Source organism: Carcharodon carcharias, chromosome 6 (assembly GCF_017639515.1).
Source record: "Carcharodon carcharias isolate sCarCar2 chromosome 6, sCarCar2.pri, whole genome shotgun sequence".
Classification (NCBI taxonomy): domain Eukaryota; kingdom Metazoa; phylum Chordata; class Chondrichthyes; order Lamniformes; family Lamnidae; genus Carcharodon; species Carcharodon carcharias.
Window position 1 is genome coordinate 197243089 of NC_054472.1, and position 21812 is coordinate 197264900.

General features: G+C 44.6%; 1 protein-coding gene across 2 annotated transcripts in view; it reads left to right on the forward strand.

The window, feature by feature from the left end:
- The first annotated feature begins 399 nt into the window (after positions 1 to 399).
- The window catches only part of asb10 (ankyrin repeat and SOCS box containing 10), a 34292-nt gene continuing 12879 nt past the window's right edge, over positions 400 to 21812 (forward strand). The window contains exons 1-5 of one of the 2 annotated variants that reach the window (XM_041189082.1): positions 400 to 752; positions 10122 to 10389; positions 12517 to 13021; positions 20802 to 20834; positions 21424 to 21537. In XM_041189082.1, coding sequence (XP_041045016.1) covers positions 557 to 752; positions 10122 to 10389; positions 12517 to 13021; positions 20802 to 20834; positions 21424 to 21537 — 1116 coding nt within the window. In that variant the 5' untranslated portion in view covers positions 400 to 556. The remainder of the gene's footprint in view (positions 753 to 10121; positions 10390 to 12516; positions 13022 to 20801; positions 20835 to 21423; positions 21538 to 21812) is intronic. The other variant, XM_041189083.1, reaches the window with a different exon arrangement.

A 21812-nucleotide genomic window follows, 5' to 3' on the forward strand; every position in this document is an offset into this window, starting at 1 on the left:
TTCTTTACACGGTGAGTTATTGTGATCTGGAACACGCTGCCTGAAAGGGCAGGGGAAACAGATTCAGTAGAAACTTTCAAAAGAGATTTGGATAAAAATAGGAAGGGGAGAATTTCATAGGGCTATGAGACAAGAACAGCGGAGTGAGGTTAATTGAATAACTCTTTCAAAGGGCCAGCACAGGATCGATGGGCTGAATGGCCTCCTCCTGTGCTGTATCATTCTCTGATTCGGGTAAGTCAAAGTGTGAAGTTCCGCCTCTAATGTTAATTAACTTTGGGACAAATTTAGGTCCCTCCCATTGCCAGCAGTCCTGTAAGAGTGGGTGAATGACCCAGCCACCAGAATGGAAACTGAAGCTCCAGTTTGTCTCAGAGCCAGTAAGAGTCACGAGTCAGGCAACAGCAGAAAATAGAAGCAGACTGGACGGCCAGGGAGCTGAGCAGAAACTCTGATTCAGCTGGACACAGCCTCGAGGACTGGGTATGACCGGAGCAATCTCCAATGTGACATCGACAGCATCGTGTGAGCAGCAAGATTGTCGGAAGTCTGAATCATGTCAAATGTTATTGTGACCTCCAAAGCTGAGGGAGCTGCCTGGGAACTATGGCAGGCATTGTTGCTCGGGGATGAGGAGACACTTGTCCTTCTGATCACTGACCCTGAGCAAGGTCACCTCCACCCCAATGTTGTCTTTGACACCAGCGATATAGAACAGTGGAAGAATTACAGATACAACCTCCGAGCGCTGAGTATGTGAGTTGCACAAGCAACGTGTTCAGGGTTGGGGGTCTGGGAGGGACCGGGCGTCTCAAGGGGAAGTTGGGGGTTTGGGGGGAAGTTGGGGGTTTGGGGAGTAGTTGGGGGTTCCGAGATCTGAGCGTATTTGGGGTTTTGACTCTTTGTGAGAGATTGTTTGCTGAAGGTGCAAAGGCAAAGCATTGGAAGCTGGAAAAGCAGATCAGCTGTTAAATATAAACTGCAAAGCAGGCGGCTGCTTCAATCTACAGATGCAAAATACTGAGGATGCTGGAAATCAGGAATAAAACAGAAGGTGCTGGAAATAGCAAGTCTGGCCGCATCTGTGCAGAGAGAAACCGAGTTAATGTTTCAGCCCATTGATGGGTCATCAGAACCGAACGATCCTGATGAAAGGTCATTGACCGGAAACGTTAACTCTGTTTCTCTCTGTACACCAGGTCTGGCAGAATTTGAGTATTTCCAGCATTTTCTGTTGTTATTTTTGCTTTGACCGAAGTGTGTTAAATGGAAGGAGAGTGCTTTATTCTATTTGATTTAGACAAGCAGATCTTGATTAATGCAGCAACTTTCACAATGCCAGAGGACTCCGAATTACTTTCTGAGATGTAGTCACTGCTGCATTGTAGGAAATGTAGCAGCCAATTTGTGCACAGCAAGCTCCCACTAACAACAATGTGACAATGACCAGGTAATCTGTTGATGTGACGTAGGTTGAGCGATGAATATTTGCCTCAGGACTCTGGGAAGAATCCCCTCCTCTTCTTCCAAACAGTTCCCTGTCTGCCCTCTCCTAGGGAACACAGCACCCACCACCCCCACCCCCAACTGACTCCGGACCCTCTGACAGAGCAGTAGCTACCATTTCTATTTATACATCACCTTTAATGGAACAAAAATGTCTCGAGATACTTCACAGGAATGTTATCAAACTATGACACAGAGCCACAGGAGATATTCACAGAATCAGAGAGTTGTCACGGTGTAGAAGGAGGCCATTCGGCCCATCATATCTGCACCAGCTCTCTGAACATTTTAACTTAGTGCCAGGCTCCTGCCTTTTCCTCGTAACCCTGAATATTGTTTCTATTTAAATAATCATCCAATGCCCTCCTGAAATTAAGTCAGGTGACCAATAGCTTGGTCAAACAGGTAGGTTTTAAGAAGTGTCTTAAAAGAGGAAAGAGAGAAAAAGAGCAGCGAGGTTTAGGTAGGAAATTCCAGAGTTTGGGGACTCATCAACTGAAGTGGACTGATTAAAATCAGGGACGCTCAAGAGGCCAGAATTAAAGAAGTGCAGGTATCTTGGAAGGTTGTGCAGCTGGAGGGCATTACACAGATAGGGAGGGGCAAAGCACTGGAGAGGCTTGAGAATAATTATTAGAATTTTAAAATCAAGACGTTTCTTGACCGGGAGCCAATGTAGGACAAGCACAGGGGTGATGGGGGAACAGGACTTGCTGTGAGTTAGGACATGATCAGCAGTGTTTGATGGCCTCAAGTTTACGGAGAGTAGAGAATGGGAAGACCAGCCAGGGGTGCATTGGAATAGTCACGTTTAGAGGGACGTTTAGATGTTATGGAGAAAGAAACAGACAAGTTGCAAAAAAATGTTTTGGATTGGGGAAGAGTGGATTTTAGTAAAATAAGGCAGGATCTGGCCAAGGTAGACTGAGAACAGTTACTTGTGGGGAAATCTACAGAGGAATAGTGGGGGGTGTTCAGAAAGGAAATGGGGAGGGTACAGGCTCAACATGTTCCCTCTAGGGTGATAGGAAGGAGTAACAAACCCAGAGAACCATGGATGACCAGAGATATTCAGGTTACGATGAGAAGGAAAAGAGAGGCTTTTAGCAGGTACAAGGGAAGCAAATCAGCCGAGGCATTAGTGGAATACAGACAGTGCAGGGTGGAGCTTAAGAAAGCAATTAGGAGAGAATACTTCACATCCACATTCACCCAAGAGAATGAGGATGAAGGTATCGAACTCAGGGAGAGAGACTGTGAGGTTCTTAAGCCAATTGATATAGGGAGTGACAAGGTATTGGAGGTGTTGGCAGGCTTAAAAGTGGACAAATCTCCAGGTCTGGATGATTTGTGTCCCAGACTGCTGAGGGAGGCAAGGGAGGACATCGCAGGGGCTCTGACCCGAATTTTTAATTCCTCTCTGGCCACACGGGAGGTGCCAGAGGACTGGAGAACAGCTAATGTGGTTCTGCTATTTAAGAAGGGTTGTAGAGATAAGCCAGGGAACTACAGGCCAGTGAGTCTCACGTCAGTGGTAGGGAAACTATTGGAGAAAGTTCTGAAGGAGAGAATCTATCTCCACTTGGAGAGGCAAGGTTTGATCAGGGATAGTCAGCATGGCTTTGTCAGAGGGAGGTCATGCCTAACAAATTTGATTGAATTTTTGGAGGAGATGACCAGGTGTGTAGATGAGGGTAGTGCAGTTGATGTAGTTTATATGGATTTCAGCAAAGCCTTTGACAAGGTCCCACATGGGAGACTTATAAAGAAGGCAAATGCACTTGGGATACAGGGTAATTTGATAAGGTGGATTCAAAATTGGCTTAGTTGTAGGAGACAGAGGGTGATAACAGAAGGATGCTTTAGTGACTGGAAGCCAGTGTCCAGTGGCGTATCACAGGGATCTGTGCTGGGTCCCCTATTATTTGTCATTTATATAAACGACACAGATGACTATGTAGGGGGTAGGATTAGTAAGTTTGCGGATGATACAAAGATTGGCCGGATGGTTAACAGTGAGGTTGAGTGTCTTGGGCTACAGGAAGATATAGATGGGATGGTCAAATGGGCAGATAAGTGGCAGATGGAATTTAACCCTGAAAAGTGTGAGGTGATACACTTTGGAAGGAGTAATTTGACAAGGAAGTATTCAATGAACGGCATGACACCAGGAAGTTCTGAGGAACAAAGGGACCTTGGCGTGTGTGTCCATAGATCTCTGAAGGCGGAGGGGCATGTTAGTGGGGTGGTGAAAAAGGCATATGGGACACTCGTCTTTATCAATCGAGGCATAGATTACAAAAGTAGGGAGGTCATGTTGGAGTTGTATAGAACCTTGGTGAGGCCACAGCTGGGGTGGTGGCAGATAGCACTAGTATAGAGAATATTAAGTTAACAGGTGAAGTCAGGATGAGGGAGAAAGTAACAAAATCTAATTCAGGATTACTATGCATGTATGTGAACACACAGAGTGTAGTGAATAAGCTTGGGGAAATAAAGGCACAGATTGCCATGTGGAAATGTGATGTTGTGGCGATAACAGAGACCTGGCTCAAGGAAGGGCAGAACTAGGTGTTAAGTATTCCCGGGTACAAGGTGTTCAGAAAAGATAGGAAAGGTGGGGGCGCTGGCCATATTGATTATGGAGAGCATTGCAGTGCTGGAGAAAGAGGATGTCCCAGAGGATTCAAGGACAGAATCTATTTGGCTGGAGCTAAGAAACAAAAAAGGGGCAATTACATTGCCCAATGTAGTCTATAGACTGTCAAATAGTAAGAAGGACATAGAAGAACAAATCTGCAGGGAAATGGCAGAGAGATGCAGGCATTATAGGGCAGTTATAATGGGTGGCTTTAATTACCCGAATGTAGACTGGCACTGTGGTAGTGTAAAGAGCGGAGAGGGGCAAAAGTTCCTAGATTGTGTTGAGGAGAATTTTCTACAGCAGTGTGTGTCCAATTCAACAAGAAAAGATGCACTGTTAGACCTGGTTCTTGGAAATGAGGTGGACCAAGTAGATGAATTGTCTGTGGGGGGACATTTAGGAGAGAGTGATCATTGTATCGTAAGGTTTTGGATGATGATAGAAAAGGACAATGTGCAATCCGGACTCAGAATAATTAATTGGGGGAGAGTCGACTTTGATGGGGCAAGAACGGAGCTGGACCAGATAGACTGGAATGAAAGATTGGCAGGAAAAACTGTAGCTGAACAATGGGCTACCTTCAAAAAGAGTCAGTTAGGGCACAGTCAAGGTATATCCTATCGAAAGGGAAAGGTAGGACAAACAAACCCAGAGCTCTCTGGATGAAAAAGGAGATAGAAATTAAGATAAAGAAGAAAAAGTGTCAAGCAGAAAATACAATTGAGAACCCAGATGAATACAGAAGGTCCAGAGGGAAGGTGAAAAAGTATATTAGGGAAGCAAAGAGGGATTATGAGAAAAGACTGGCAGCCAACATAAAGGGGAATCCCAAAGTCTTCTATTGGCACATAAATAGTAAAAAGGGGGATAAAAGGAGGAGTAGGGCTGATTAGGGACCTAAAAGGGAATTTACACATGGACACAAGGGCCATGGCTGAGGTGTTAAATGAATCCTTTGCATCCGTCTGTACCAAGGAGGTAGATTTTACCCAGGCAATGGTGACAGGCGAGGAAGCTCTTTCACTAGAAGGGTTCAAAATTGATAAGGAGGAAGTGTTGAATCGACTATCGGTACTTAAAGTTGACAAGGCACCGGGACCGGATGAGATACATCCAAGGATATTGAAGGAAGTGAGAGTAGAAATTGCAGGGACACCGGCCATAATCTTTCAGTCTTCCCTAGACTCAGGGGAGGTGCCAGAGGACTGGAGAATTGCAAACATTACGCTCTTGTTCAGAAAAGGTTGTAAGGATAAGCCCAGAATTACAGACCAGTCAGTTTAACTTCAGTGGTGGGCAAGATTCTAGAAACAATTATTTGGGAAAGAATTAGTAGTTGCATGGGAAAACTTTAAAAATTCAAAAAATTCTAACAGGGTTAGACAGACTAGATGCAGGAAGATGTTTCCGCTGGTTGGGGTGTCTAGAACCAGGGGCCACAGTCTAAGGATACAGGACAGGTAATTTAGGCCTGAGATGAGGAAACATTTCTTCCCTCGGAGGGTGGGCAACCTGTGGAATTCTCCACCACAGAGGCTGTGGAGCCAAATCATTGAGTATATTCAAGAAAGAAATTGATAAATTAGGGGCATCAAAGGGTATGGAGAGAAAGCGGGAGCAGGTTATTGAGTTGGATGATCAGCAATGATCATAATGAATAGTGGAGCAGGCTCGAAGGGCCGAATGGCCTACTCCTGCTCCTAGTTTCTATGTTTCTATATGGGTTGATAAGGAAGAGCCAGCGTGGATTTTTAAAGGGGGAAATTGTGATTAGCTGATTTTCTGCAGTTTTTTAAAGAGGTAACAGAAAAGTTTGATGAGGGTAATGCTGTTGATGTGGTGTACATGGACTTTCAAAAGGCATTTGACACAGTGCCACACAACAGACTTGTGAGAAAAGTTATTACTCATGGAATAAAAGGGATAGTAGCAACGTGGACACAAAATTGGCTGAAAAATAGAAAGCAGAGAGTAATGGTTAATGGATATTTTTCAGTCTGGAGGAAGGTTTGTAGTGGAGTTCCCCAGGGGTCAGTATAGGGACCCTTGCTTTTCCTGACACATATGAACTTCTGAATTAGGAGCAGGAGTTCGCCACTCAGCCCTTGAGTCTGCCCCGCCATTCATTAATACATTAATGATCTAGATCTTGGTGTGCAGTGGACGATTTCAAAGTTTGGGAGTATTGTGAACTGTGAGGAGGACAGTGTGGAACTTCAAGAGGACATAGACAAGTTGGTGGAGTGGGCAGATAGGTGGCAGATGAAGGTCAATGTGGAGAAGCGTGAGGTGATGCACTTTCGTAGGAAGAGCATCGACAGGCAATATAAAATAAGGGACAGGTAGATAGAGTAGTTTTTTTTAATCATTCATGGAATGTGGGCTTCGCTGGCTGGGCCAGCATTTATTGTCCATTCCTATTTGCCCTTGAGAAGGTGATGGTGAGCTGCCTTCTTGAACCGCTGCAGTCCATGTGGTGTAGGTACACCCACAGTGCTGTTGGGGAGGGAGTTCCAGGATTCTGACCCAGCGACAGTGAAGGAACGGCCGATATATTTCCAAGTCAGGATGGTGAGTGACTTGGAGGGGAACTTCCAGGTGGTGGTATTCCCATCTATCTGCTGCCCTTGTCCTTCTAGATGGTAGTGGTTGTGGGTTTAGAAGGTACTGTTGAAGGAGCCTTGGTGAATTCCTGCAGTGCATCTTGTAGATGGTACACACACTGCTGCTACTGTGCATTGGTGGTGCAGCAAGTGAATGTTTGTGGATGTGGTGCCAATCAAGCGGGATGCTTTGTCCTGGATGGTGTCGAGCTTCTTGAGTGTTGTGGGAGCTGCACTCATCCAGGCAAGTGGGGAGTATTCCATCACACTCCTGACTTGTGCCTTGCAGATGGTGGACAGGCTTTGGGGAGTCAGGAGTTTCTTGTTGCATGATTCCCAGCCTCTGACCTGCTCTTGTAGCCACAGTATTTATATGGCTAGTCCAGTTCAGTTTCTGGTCAATGGATGTTGATAGTAGGGCATTCAGTGATGGTAATGCCATTGAACATCAAGGGGCGATGGTTGGATTTTCTCTTGTTGGAGATGGCCATTGCCTGACACTTGTGTGGTGTGAATGTTACTTGTCACATGTCAGCCCAAGTCTGGATATTGTCCAGGTCTTGCTGCATTTGGACATGGACTGCTTCAGTATTTGAGGAGTCGTGAATGGTGCTGAACATTGTGCAACCATCAGCGAACATCCCCACTTCTGACCTTATGATGGAAGGAAGGTCATTGATGAAGCAGCTGAAGATGGTTGGGCCGAGGACACTACCCTGAGGAACTCCTGCAGTGATGTCCTGGAACTGAGGTGACTGACCTCCATCAACCACAACCATCTTCCTTTGTGCTGGGTATGACTCCAACCAGCGGAGAGTTTACCCCCTGATTCCCAGTGACCCCAGTGTTGCTAGAGCTCCTTGATGCCACACTCGGTCAAATGCGGCCTTGATGTCAAGGGGTCACTCTCACCTCACCTCAGTTAATAAAGCATATAGTATCCTTTGGGCTTTATTAATAGGGACATAGAGTATTGGAGCAATGAGTTTAAGCTGAACTTACACAAGACACTGATTAGGCCTCAGCTGGAGCATCGTGTACAGTTCTGGGCCACAAACTATAGGAAGGATGTGAACACATGGGAGAGTGTGCAGAAGAGGTTTACAAGAATGTTTCCAGGGACGAGAAACTTCAGCTATGAGGATAGATTGGAGAGGTTGGGACTGTTCTCCTTGGAGAGAAGAAGGCTAAGAGGAGATTTAATAGAGTTGTTCAATAATCATGAGGAGGCTGGACAGAGTAGATAGGGAGAAGCTGTTCCTGCTCGTAAAAGGATCAAGAACGAGAGGGCACAGATTTAAAGTGTTTTGCAGAAGAAGCAAAAGGGATGTGAGAAAAACTTTTTCACACAGCGAGTGGTTTGGGTCTGGAATGCACAGCCTGGAAGTGTGGTGGAGGCAGGTTCAATCGAGGCATTCAATCACAGAATCACAGAATTTTAGTGTCACAGAAGGAAACCATTCAGCCCATCGTGTCTGCACTGGCTCTCCAAATGTGCATTATGACCTAGTGCCATTGCATTAGAGGCATTTGATGATTATTTGAATAGAAACAATGTACCACACAATACAATAGAGGGTATCCTCAATGTGAAGGTGGGACTTTGTCTCCACAATGACTGTGAGGTGGTCACTCCTACTGATACTGTCATGGACAGATGCATCTGCAGCAGGCAGGTTGGTAAGGATGAGGTCAAGTATGTCAGGCTGTTCTTGAACAGTCTGTGAGATGCTCTCCCAATTTTGGCACAAGCCCCCAGATGTTAGTAAGGAGGACTTTGCAAGGTTGACCGTTTCTGGTGCCTAGGTTCCTTATGGTTTGGTACCACTGAGCTGCTTGCTAGGCCATTAAGAGTCAACCACATTGCTGTGGGTCTGGAGTCACATGTAGGCCAGACCAGGTAAGGACAGCAGGTTTCTTTCCCTAAAGAACACTGGTGAACTAGATGGGTCTTTGAAACAATCGACAATGGTTTCATGGTCATCCAGACTTTTATTGAATTCAGATTTCACCATCTGCCATAGTGGAATTAAAACCCAGGTGACAAGTCAATCACTCTGGGTCTCTGGATGAATAGTCCAGGGACAATAACACTACACATTGCCTCCCCTAATTAAGTAGCTACTGCTGCTCTTAGAGAGCTTGTACTCCCCAGCTTTAAAGTGCAATAAAACTTAATTCCTAATTTAAGTAGTAATTTTTACTTAATGCTCAATTGAAGAAAAAAACTAGACTTTGATTGAAATTAACCCTTTAAAGTCTCTCACACATCAGCTCACAGTGCAGACTAGTACCATGCCGAGAAAGGTCTCTATTTATGCTCCCGTTTCCAGTTTGGGGTACACAGAGCTGTGTATATTTCCTGTAGACAGTTTGGGGTACACAGAGCTGTGTATATTTCCTGTAGACAGTTTGGGGTACACAGAGCTGTGTATATTTCCTGTAGACAGTTTGGGGTACACAGAGCTGTGTATATTTCCTGTAGACAGTTTGGGGTACACAGAGCTGTGTATATTTCCTGTTGACAATTTGGGATACACAGGCTGTGTATATGTCCTGTAGACAGTTTGGGGTACACAGAGCTGTGTATATGTCCTGTAGACAATTTGGGATACACAGGCTGTGTATATGTCCTGTAGACAGTTTGGGATACACGGGGCTGTATGTATGTCCTGTAGACAGTTTGGGATACACGGGCTGTGTATATGTCCTGTAGATAGTTTGGGATAAAAGGGGATGTGTATATGTCCTGTAGACAGTTTGGGATACACGGGCTGTGTATATGTCCTGTAGACAGTTTGAGATACACGGGCTGTGTATATGTCCTGTAGACAGTTTGGGATACATGGGCTGTGTATATGTCCTGTAGACAGTTTGGGATACACGGGCTGTGTATATGTCCTGTAGACAGTTTGGGATACATGGGCTGTGTATATGTCCTGTAGACAGTTTGGGATACATGGGCTGTGTATATGTCTTGTAGACAGTTTGGGTTACACGGGCTGTGTATATGTCCTGTAGACAGTTTGGGATACATGGGCTGTGTATATGTCCTGTAGACAGTTTGGGATACATGGGTTGTGTATATTCCTGTAGACAGTTTGGGATACATGGGCTGTGTATATGTCCTGTAGACAGTTTGGGATACACGGGCTGTATATATGTCCTGTAGACAGTTTGGGATACACAGGGCTGAATACTCAGTTTGTGTGCAGGAAGTGATGGATCATTCTGATCAAGCGTTAACCTGGAAGGGTGAGTAATGAGTCAGTCAGTTGAGCCTAGACATGTTACTGAGAATCTTATTGCAATGCAGCTGTCCTGTCCCCTATGCCTATTAAATATCCTGTTGTTTCTTCATTCTGCAGGAATCTGGTCCCTCTGTTATAAACAGGAGTTCACGACTCCATTGCAAATCACATCCAGCCGTGGATATGACAAGTGCCTCAGGCACCTACTGACCTGTGGAGCAGAGGTAGACTTCGCACCAGGAGGGAAGACTGCACTGCATGAGGCATGTGAAAACGCACAGGCAGAGTGTGTGCGGCTGCTCCTGACATACGGAGCCAACCCCAACGCCTTCTCAGAGGATGGTTACACCCCACTCCATCTCTGCTCCTCTCCAGAATCCATTCAGTAAGCTTTGTCTCTGGCATGTTGTGAAATCTAGTGGGAGAAGGGAGGGTGAGGTGGAAGTTCAAGAGTATAGGAACAAGAAAAGCTTTAAACCAATCAAAACTTCAGCATAAGACCAACCAATCAACTCCCACCAACAGGACCAACCAATCAACCCCCACCTACAGGACCAACCAATCAACGTCCACCTACAGGACCAACCAATCAACCCCCACCTACAGGACCAACCAATCAACCCCCACCTACTGAACCAACCAACCAACCCCCACCTAGTGGACCAACTAATCAACACCCACCAACAGGACCAACCAATCAACCCCCACCTACAGGACCAACCAATCAACCCCCACCTACTAGACCAACCAATCAAACACTACCTACTGGACCAATCAATCAAACCCCCACCTAATGGACCAACCATTCAACCCCTACCCACAGGACTAACCAATCAATCCCCACCTACTGGACCAACCAATCAAACCCCCACCTACAGGACTAACCAATCAACCCCCCACTTACAGGACCAACCAATCAACCCCCACCTACAGGACCAACCAATCAACCCCCCACTTACAGGACCAACCAATCAACCCCCACCTACAGGACCAACCAATCAACCCCCACATATTGGGCCAACCAATCAACCTCCTCCTAGTGGACCAACCAATCAACCCCCACCTACAGGACCAACCAATCAACCCCCAGCTACTGGACCAACCAATCAACCCCCACCTACAGGACCAACCAATCAACCCCCACCTTTTGGACGAACAAATCAAACCCTATCTATTGGGCCAATCAATCAAACCCCAGCTATTGGACCAACCAATCGAACCCCAGCTATTAGAACAACCAATCAAACCCCATCTATTAGACCAACCAATCAAACCCCATCCATTGGACCAATCAAAACTATTCCATCCACAGCCCATGCTGGATTTCCTTGACCATAGAGCACTTCCCCCATCAGGAAACCTGCCTCTCTCTGAATTCTGTGTGAATGAAATGTGTTGACCGCTCACTCTCTGTGGGTAGTTCTCGGTGCTGCTCTTTGGAACTGGTTCAGAGGAATCAGGAGCTTTGTCTTCACCACCTGTCCATCTTCCTGCCTAATGAAACACTCCTGGCCTCACAGAATGAAGGTGTCATGGCTGCTTCCTAGGAATGTAGGTTCATTGTCATGATCCAATTTGGATGGACAAGAGACAGATCAGGTATGAAGAAGGACATGGTCCCACCGCCCGTGCAGCTCCCAGCTACTGGAGGTTTAGGGGGGATGTGAGGAAAAACTTTTTTACCCAGAGGGTGGTGAGGGTCTGGAATGCGCTGCCTGGGAGGGTGGTGGAGGCGGGTTGCCTCACATCCTTTAAAAAGTACCTGGATGAGCACTTGGCACACCATAACATTCAAGGCTATGGGCCAAGTGCTGGTAAATGGGATTAGGTAGGTAGGTCAGGTGTTTCTCAAGTGTCGGTGCAGACTCGATGGGCCGAAGGGCCTCTTCTGCAGTGTGTGATTCTGGGATTCATGGGCATGTCTGCTCTCATTGGACACCCCTCTAATACTGTGGCTGGCTGCCTATGGGAAAGGAGATGAGGTGATTTCCACCGGTAACCAAGACATCAGCCCCCTGCTTGATCCATCCATGTAGTGCAGATTGACTGAAGCCTTTGATGTGCCCTAAGCAGCTCAGGATGTGCCAATCCCGCTAAAGCCCCTGTAACAGGCACCAGCCAATCCCGGCCTGCGGGGGATGTCACACTCCAAGTAATGGCACTTTCTGCTATTGCTTCCCCAGTAAAGTGCAGACTGCAAAGGAAGCTTCCCTTCAGCCTTTCCAAGTCTGTCTGTCTTAGATAAATAAGGCTTCATGGGGTCGAACAGGACCTGCCACTGATGCAGTCTGACTTCTTTATCCTACAATAATACATAAATAGAGGAACCCTCTGGAATGCCCATTTCCAGAATTCTTAATTGTACAAAATAAACTCTGGCAGAAAAATCTCTTCAAAAGAAGATAATGGCTGCAGTTTGTTATTGCATTTGATGAGCTGTGATTGGCTGCAATAGGTTGTGTTAATGAACTCTGATTGGTTGCTGAGGTATAACTGCAGCTGTTGTTGACAGATGTGCCATATATTTATTGGAGTTTGGCGGCAATGTTAACAGTCGGACAGAGGACAAAGATGACACAGCCCTTCACATTGCAGCCAGGTTCGGTTTGGAGGAGCACGTGAACTTGTACCTTAGACGTGGAGCTTCCATCAATAGGATGAATGACAGTGGACAGACGCCACTGCACTCTGTGTGTGCCCAGTCCCACGGCAGGGAGGATGCAGAGAGATATTATCGGGTGTGTAAGCAGTTGATTGAGCACGGAGCCAGCGTCGCTGCCCTGGATGAGGAGAAGCAGTCTGCACTGCACCTAGCCTGTCGCACAGCCAACCACAGGATGGTGGATCTCCTTCTCCACAAGGGAACCGATGTCAACCGCATGGACTATGGCGGGAATTCCCCCATGCATAAAGCATTACAGGCTGTATCTTACAAGTTAGAGCATGAACCTGAGCACACTGTCCGATCCCTCTTAAACTATGGATCAATCCGCATCTGGCCAGGTGCTATTCCTAAGGTGAGATAAAATCCCCTTGTGATTGGTCAGTGTAAGAATGCCTATAGTGACTGATATGTGTGTGTTTGACGTGTCAATGAATATGTGTTCATGGATGTCTGTGTTTCTTGGCAAAATAACCAGAGAAGTGCTGAGGAGAATTTTTTTCTTTATACAGCAAGTAGTTATGATCTAGAATACACTGCCTGAAAGGATGATGGTAGCAAGTGAAGAGTGCACTCAGTGGAGGCAGACATCCACCATTCTGTGTTGACTCAATGTTATTACAATTACGCAGCTCTTCCTTGAGGATTTTCCCTTGCTGGTTGATGCACTGTAACAACAAAGCTGAAAAAATAAATCCTTTTATTAAGAGCGTCCATCTCACTGAGGAGGCTTCAGGTCAATCCATACACAACAACCTGCTCTGAAAACTCTGCTCACATTTTGGCAGCTGTGAAAAATTGCACCACAACATTCTAAAACAATCAACAACATTCTAAATAAAAGCCAATTACCCTCTCTCCCAATGTTAATGGACTTTAAAAAAAATCCAAGATCCAAAGATACTGAGGGAAGTGAGAGTGGAGATTTCAGAGGCACAAGTGATAGTCTTCCAATCTTCCTTAGATACAGGGGTGGTGCCGGAGGACTGGAGAATTGCAAAGGTTAAGCCCTTGTTCAAAAAAGAGTGCAAGGATAAACCCAGCAACTACAGAGCAGTCAGTTTGACTTCAGTGGTAGGGAAACTTCTGGAAACTATAGTTTGGGATAAAATCAACAGTCACTTAGACAGGTGTAGGATAATTAGGGAAAACTAACATGGATTCATTAGGGAGAATGATATTTAACTAATTTGCTGGAGTTCTTTGAGGAGATAACAGAAAAGGTTGGTAAGGGCAATGCTGGTGATGTGGTGTATCTGGATTTTCAAAAGGCATTTGATACAGTGTCACACAACAGACTTGTGAGCAAGATTCTAGCTTATGGAATAAAAGGGAAAATTGGCAGAGTGACAGGAAACAGAGAGTAGTGATAAATGGACGTTTCACAGGTTGGAGGAAGGTTTGTAGTGGAGTTCCCCAGGGGTCAGTGTTGGGACCCTTGCTCTTCCTGATATATATTAATGATCTAGACTGTGATGTGCAGGGCATGATTTCAAAATTTGCAGATAATGTGAAGGTTGGAACTGTTGTCAACTCTGATGGGGATAGTCTTGAACTTCAATAGGACATAGACATGTTGGTGGATTGGGCAGACAAGTAGCAGATGAAGCTCACTGTAGAAAAGTGTGAGGTGATTCATTTTGGCAGGAAAGATATGGTGAGACAGTATAAAATAAAGGGAGAGCCTCTAAAGGAGGTGCAGGACCAGAGGGACCTCGGTGTATACGTACATATGTCATTGAAGATGGCAGGGCATGTTGAGAGAGCAGGTAATAAAGCATATAGTACCTTAGGCTTTATTAATAGGAGCATTGAGTACAAGACTAAGGAGGTCATGTTGAACTTGTATAAGACAGTTGTTAGGCCCCATCTGAAGTACTGCATCCAGCTCTGGGCACCATACTTGAGGAAGGATGTGAAGGTATTGGAGAGAGTCCAGAGGAGATTCATAAGAATGATTCCAGGGATGAAGAACTGTAGCTATGACGATATATTGGAGAGACTGGGACTGTTTTCCTTGGATTAAAGGAGGCTGAGAGGAGACTTGATAGAGGTATTTAAGATCCTGAAGGGTATGGACAGGGTAAATAGTGAGCAACTGTTCCCACTCAGGAGAACATCCTGAAGTAGAGGACACAGATTCAAAACAATTGGCAAAAGGAGTAAATATGATGTGAGGAAAAGTTTTTCACCCAGAGGGTTGTTGGAGCTGGAACAAACTTCCTGAGAGGGTGGTGGAGGCAGGTTTGATCGAGGTATTCAATAGGGAATTGGATTACTACCTGAAAAGAGAGAATGTGCAAGGTTACAGGGGTAAGGCAGGGGAGAGGGACTAGGTAGAATGATCTTTCAGAGAAGCCAGTGCAGACTCAATGGACCGAATGGCCTCCTTCTGTACTGTAAAGATTCTGTGATCTGGATCTGTATCCTCGGCAAAAATGAATCTGTTCTTCCTTGGACCACAGCCTATCTGTGCATGAAGTTTTGTAGACATGTGCCCATTTGTTTTTGGAGACATAGCGTTTACAGGCAAACAGGTTAACAGACAGTTTCTAAAACATCGCCTTAACCTAGAAGAATAACTTTCAGAAAGGGAACTGGGTAAACATTTGGAAATGAAAAATGTACAGCACTTTGAGGAAGAGACAGGGGAGTGAGATGAATTGTGTACAGAAGAGTCAGGACATGCACGTTAGACTGAATGTCCTCCCGATGTTGTACTGTTTTCTGATTCTACATCACCCCCTGGCTCTCAGCTTCATCTGTTGCTATTTCAATCCTATTTGTGATGAGTGTTGCCAATTTTTACCTTCCTATTTGCTGTTGTAATAAATTCCAATTGCTCTGCTCACTTGCCCATCTTCTACAACTCAGTCTAATTTCTCAGCTTCCTCCAGTACCATCCCCAACCAGGGAAGGAGTATGGGACAAGGCGAGGGATTGCTCACATCCACCTTGGGCACTGAATCCAGTTCTGCTCAGACCCACAGTTGCATACAAACATACAAACATACTGACCAACATAAAAACATACTGACCAACATACAAACATACTAACCAACATACAAACATACTGATGAACATAAAAACATACTGATGAACATACAAACATACTGACCAACATACAAACATACTGATGAACATACAAACATACTGACGAACATACAAACATACTGACCAACATACAAACATACTGACCAACATACAAACATACTGATGAACATACAAACATACTGACCAACATACAAACATACTAACGAACGTACAGACATACTGATGAATATACAAACGTACTGACCAACATACAAACATACTGACCAACATACAAACATACTGATGAACATACAAACATACCGACGAACATATAAACATACTGACCAACATACAAACATACTGACAAACATAAAAACATACTGACGAACATACAAACATACTGACCAACATACAAACATACTAACCAACATACAAACATACTGATGAACACACAAACATACTGACCAACATAAAAACATACTGACCAACATACAAACATACTGATGAACATACAAACATACTGACCAACATACAAACATACTAATGAACATACAAACATACTGACCAACATACAAACATACTGATGAACATACAAACATACCGACGAACATACAAACATACTGACCAACATACAAAGATACTGACGAACATACAAACATACTGACCAACATACAAACATACTGATGAACATACAAACATACTGACCAACATACAAACATACTGACCAACATACAAACATACTGATGAACATACAAACATACTGACCAACATACAAACATATGAATTAGGAGCAGCAGGAGGCCACTCAGCCCCTCAACCTTGCTCCGCCATTCAATAAGGTCATGGATGATCCAGTTTGGTGACGAGGAGCTGATGGGGTAGTGGCATTATTGCTAGACTAGTAATGCAGAGACCCAGGGGAATGCTCTGGGGACCTGGGTTTGAATCCCACCACAGCAGATGGTGGAATTTGAATTCAATAAAAATCCATAATTAAAAGTCTAATGATGACCATGAAACCATTGTTTATTGTTGTAAAAACCCATCTGGTTCACAAATGTCCTTTAGGGAAGGAAATCTGCTGTCTTTACCTGATCTGGCCTACATATGACACCAGACTCACAGCAACATGGTTGACTCTTAAATACCCTCTGACCTAGGGCAGGTTGGATGGGCAATAAATGCTGGGCTGGCCAGTGACACCCACATCCCATGAATGAATATAAAAAAATTCTCCTTGTCTATTTTAAATGAGCAACCCCTTATTTTTAAACAGTGACCCCTAGTTCTAGATTCTCCCACAAGAGGAAGCATTCTCTCCACATCCTCCCTGTCAAGACCCCTCAGGATCTTAAAGGTTTCAATAAAGTCACCTCTTACTCTTCTAAAGTCCAACGGATACAAGCCTGACCTGTCCAGCCTTTCCTCATAGGACAACCCACCCATTCCTGGTATTAATCTGTTAAACCTTCTCTGAACTGCTTCTAACACATTTACATCCTTCCTTAAATAAGGGACCAATACTGTACACAATACTCCAGATGTGGTCTCACCAATTCCCTGTGTAACTGAAGCATAACCTCCCTACTTTTATATTCAATTCCCCTCACAGTAAATGATAACATTCTATTAGTTTTCCTAATTACCTGCTGTACCTGCATACTAACCTTTTGTGATTCATGCACTAGGAAACCCAGATCCCTCTGAATCTCAGAGCTCTGCAATCTCTCACCATTTAGATAATAAGCTTCTTTTTTATCCTTCCTGCCAAAATGAATGATTACACATTTGCCCACATTATACTCCAATTGCTAGATCTTTGCCCATTCGTTTAACCGATCTATATCCCTTTGTAGCCTCCATTTGTCCTCTTCACAACTTACTCTCCTACCTGTCTTTCTGTCAACAGCAAATTTAGCCACAATACCTTCGTCCTCCCTTCATCCAAGTCATTTATATTAATGGCAAAAAGCTGAGGCCTCAGCACTACTCCCTGTGGCACTCCACTTGTCACATCGTGCTGTGTGGATGAGAGTGGGGACTGCAGGGACAGTGAGTGAACTGACCACGGCACAGAGGTAAAGGGAGACATTCAAGTAGGGGGAGGAAATAGGAACGTAGTGGTGGTAGGGGTCAGTATAATTAAAGGGATAGATACTGTTCTCTGCAGCCGTGAGCATGAGTCCTGAAGGCTGTGTTGCCTGCCCGGTGCCAGGGTTAAAGACATCTCCTCAGGGCTGGAGAGGAACTTGGAGTGGGAGGGGAGGGATCCAGTTGTCATTATCCACATTGGTACCTACAACATTGATGGGATTGGAAAGGAGGTTCTGCTGAAAGAATTTGAACTGTTAGGAGCTAAATTAAAAAGCAGAACCTCCAAGGTAATAATCTCAGGATTACAACCTGAGCCACGGGCAAACTGGCATAGGGTAAATAAAGTCAAAGAGTTAAATGCATGGCTCAGAGACTGGTGTAGGAGGAATGGGTTTCAGTTCATGGGGCACTGGCACCAGTACTGGGGTAGAAGGGAGCTGTTCTGGTAGAGCAGGCTTCACTTGAACTGTGCTGGGACCCGTGTCCTGGCGAATAGAATAATCAGGGCTGCAGAGAGGGCTATAAACTAAATAGAAGGGGGGAGGGTTCTGGAGATGGGATATGTAGGCTAACATAGCAAAAGGATATGGTAGTATTGTAGGGCAGCTATTTAGGTAATGATACCCAGAGTGTGACAGGAAGGGGCAGAGAGTACACACATAAAAAAACAGCAGCAAATAGGGTCAAAGGGGAAAAAAATGGTAAAAAGGCAAAATTATTGGCTCTTTGCTTAAATGCACATAATATTCACAACAAAATAAATGAATTAACGGCACAAATAGAGATTAACGGGTATGATCCTATAGCATTTAAAGAGACGTGGTTACAAGGAGATCAAAGCTGGAAGCTAAATATTTTGGGGTATGTGACTGTTCAAAGGAACAGGCAAGAAGGAAAGGGGGGTGGGGGAGCTTCGTTAGTACCAGATGGAATAAGTATAATAGCAAGAAAGGATCTTGGACTGGAAGATGTAGAATCCATATGGGTAGAGGTAAGAAATACCAAGGGGAAGAAAATACTGTTGAGAGTGATCTATAGGCCCCCTAACAGTAGCTATACTGTCAGACAGAGGATCAATCAGGAAATAATGAGGGCATGTAAAAAAGGCAGTATATTAATCATGGGTCGCCAAGTTTGCAGATGATACAAAAATAGGTGGGAAGGCAAGTGGTGAGGGTGAAAGAGTCTACAGAGGGATATTGACAGTTTAGGTGAGCGGGCAAAAACTTGGTAGATGGAATCTAATGTGGGAAAATGAGAGGTTATGCACTTTGGCAGGAAGAATAGAGGAGCTGAATATTATTTAAATTGAGAAAGACTGCAGAAAGCTGCAGCACAGAGGGATTTGGGGGTCCTCGTGCATGAATCCCAAAAAGCTAACATACAAGTTCAGCAGGTAACAGGGAAGGCAATTGGAATGTTGGCCTTTATTTCAAAGGGAATGGAGTATAAAAATAGGGAAGTCTTGCTAAAACTACACAAGGCACTAGTTAGACCACACCTAGAATACTGTGAACAGTTTTGGTCCCCTTATCTAAGGAAAGATATACTGGCATTGGAGGCAGTTCAGAGAAGGTTCACTAGGTTGATCCTGGGTATGGAGGGGTTTTCTTATGAGGAGAGGTTGAGTAGGTTGGGCCTGTACTCATTGGAGTTTAGAAGAATGAGAAGTGATTTTATTGAAAGATATAAGATTCTTAGGGGGCTTGACAGGGTAGATGCTGAAAGGTTGTTTCCCCTTGTGAGAGAGTCTAGGACCAGGAGACATAATCTCAGTGTAGGGGGTCGTCCATTTAAGACAGAGATAAGGAGGAATTTCTTCTCAGAGGGTAGTGAATCTGTGGAATTCTTTACCGCATAGGGCTATAGAGGCTGGGTTGTTAAGTACATTCAAGGCTGAGATAGACAGATTTTTAATCAGTAAGAGTATCAAGGGTTATGGGGAAAAGGCAGGAAAGTGGAGTTGAGGATTATTAGATCAGCCATGATCTCATTGAATGGTGGAGCAGACTCGGTGGGTTGAATGACCTGCCAACTAGAAAAAGATCCATTTATGCCTACCCTCTGTTTCCTATTAGCTAACCTATCTTCTATTCATGTCAATATGTTACTCGTTACACCATGAGCTTTTATTTATCTGCAATAACCTTTGATGTGGCACCTTATCAAATGCCTTCTGGAAATCTAAGTAAGTACATCCACCGGTTCCCCTTTATCCACAGCAAATATGACTCCTTCAAACCACTGCAATAAATTAATTAAATATGATTTCCCTTTCACTAAACCATGTTGACTCTGATTGCCTTGAATTTTCCCATGTGTCCTGCTATAACATCTTTAATAACAGTTTCCAATATTTCCCTATGACAGATGTTAAGCTAACTGGCCTGTAGTTTCTTGCTTTCTGTCTCCCTCCCTTTTTGAACAAAAGAGTAACATTTGCTATTTTCCAATTTCATGGAACCTTCCCGAATCTAGGGAATTTTCAAAAATTCAACACGTCAACTATCTCATGAGCCACTTCTTTCAAGACCTGAGGGTGAAGTCCATCCGGACCTGGGGATTTGTCAGCCCGCAGCCCCAACAATTAACTCAGTACCACTTCCCTGGTGATTGTAATTTTCCTGAGTTCCTCCCTCTCTTCCATTTCCTGATTTACAGCTATTTCTGGGATGTTACTTGTATCCTCTATAGTAAAGACCAATGCAAAATACCTGCTTAATTCATCCACCATCTCCCTACTTTCCATTATCAATTCCCTGGACACTTCCTATAGGACCAACGCTCACTTTGTTAACTCTTCTTATTTAAATATCTACAGAAACTCTTACTATCGGTCTTTATGTTACCAGCCAGCTTTCTCTCAAACTCTAATTTTTCCCTCCTTATTAATTTTTTTGTCATTCTTTGCTGTTCTTTATGTTCTTTCCAATCTTCTGACCTGTCACCTGTATTTATGTAATTATATGCTTTTTCTTTAAGTCTGATACAGTCTTTAACTTTTTTAGTTAACCACAGAAGGTGGACCCTCCCCATGGAATGTATGTATTCTGTGTATTCTGAAATATCGCTTTAAACGTCTGCCTCTGAACCTCAATTGACCTATCCCTTAACCTCATTTGCCAGTTCACTTTAGCCAGCTCTGCTTTCATGCCCTCACAATTGCCATTTTTATTTTCTTTCTCTACCTTATCAAAACCTGCCATCATCTTGTCCCCTCTGTCAAATCTCCCCTCAATTTCCTTCGCTCCAAGGTGAACAACCCCAGCTTCCCCCACCTAACCTCGTAGCTAAAAACCCCCTCATCCCTGAAGCCATTCGGGTAAATCTCCTCCGCACCCCCTCAAGGACCCCCACATCCTTCCTAATGCGTGGTGACCAGAACTGGACACAATTCTCGAACTGTGGCCTAACCAGAGCTTTATAAAGGTTCAACAAAACTTCCCTGCATTGGTACCCGCTGCCTCTATTTAAGAAACCCAAGACCCAGTGCAATGTATCCCCACCCACCCCTCACACTCCCCCCCCTCCCCGGGTGGCACATATACCCCCCCTGCCCCCCACCAACCCTGCACCAGTGACCCCAGCCCTGCCACGCCAATCTTACACTTTTCTCTGTCTCGGTACCAGGTTTTGAAGTTCTGCTCAAAGTCTCCACGGACGATCGAGGTTCTCATCAATGTTTACGATCGGCTGAAAGTGACGGACGACTGGGTGGAATCCGTGCCCCTGGAGGTGCTCCAGGTACAACCTGTATCCAGAGTTTGAAAAAGATTGAACAGGAAACCCCACCCCATGAGCCCGAATTCCAGTGAGCTGCACAAGGAGGGCTTTGTGCTTTGCTGCTCCTTGGTTAAAAGGAGGATGTTACCTGTGGCCACTGAATAACGACCACTGGCTCCTGCAGCAACAATAACTTGCATTTATGTAGCACTTTTAATGTAATACAGTGTCCTAAGGTGCTTCAGAGGCGTTATCGGACTGTGGCACTAAGCCACACAGAGATATTCGGCCATATA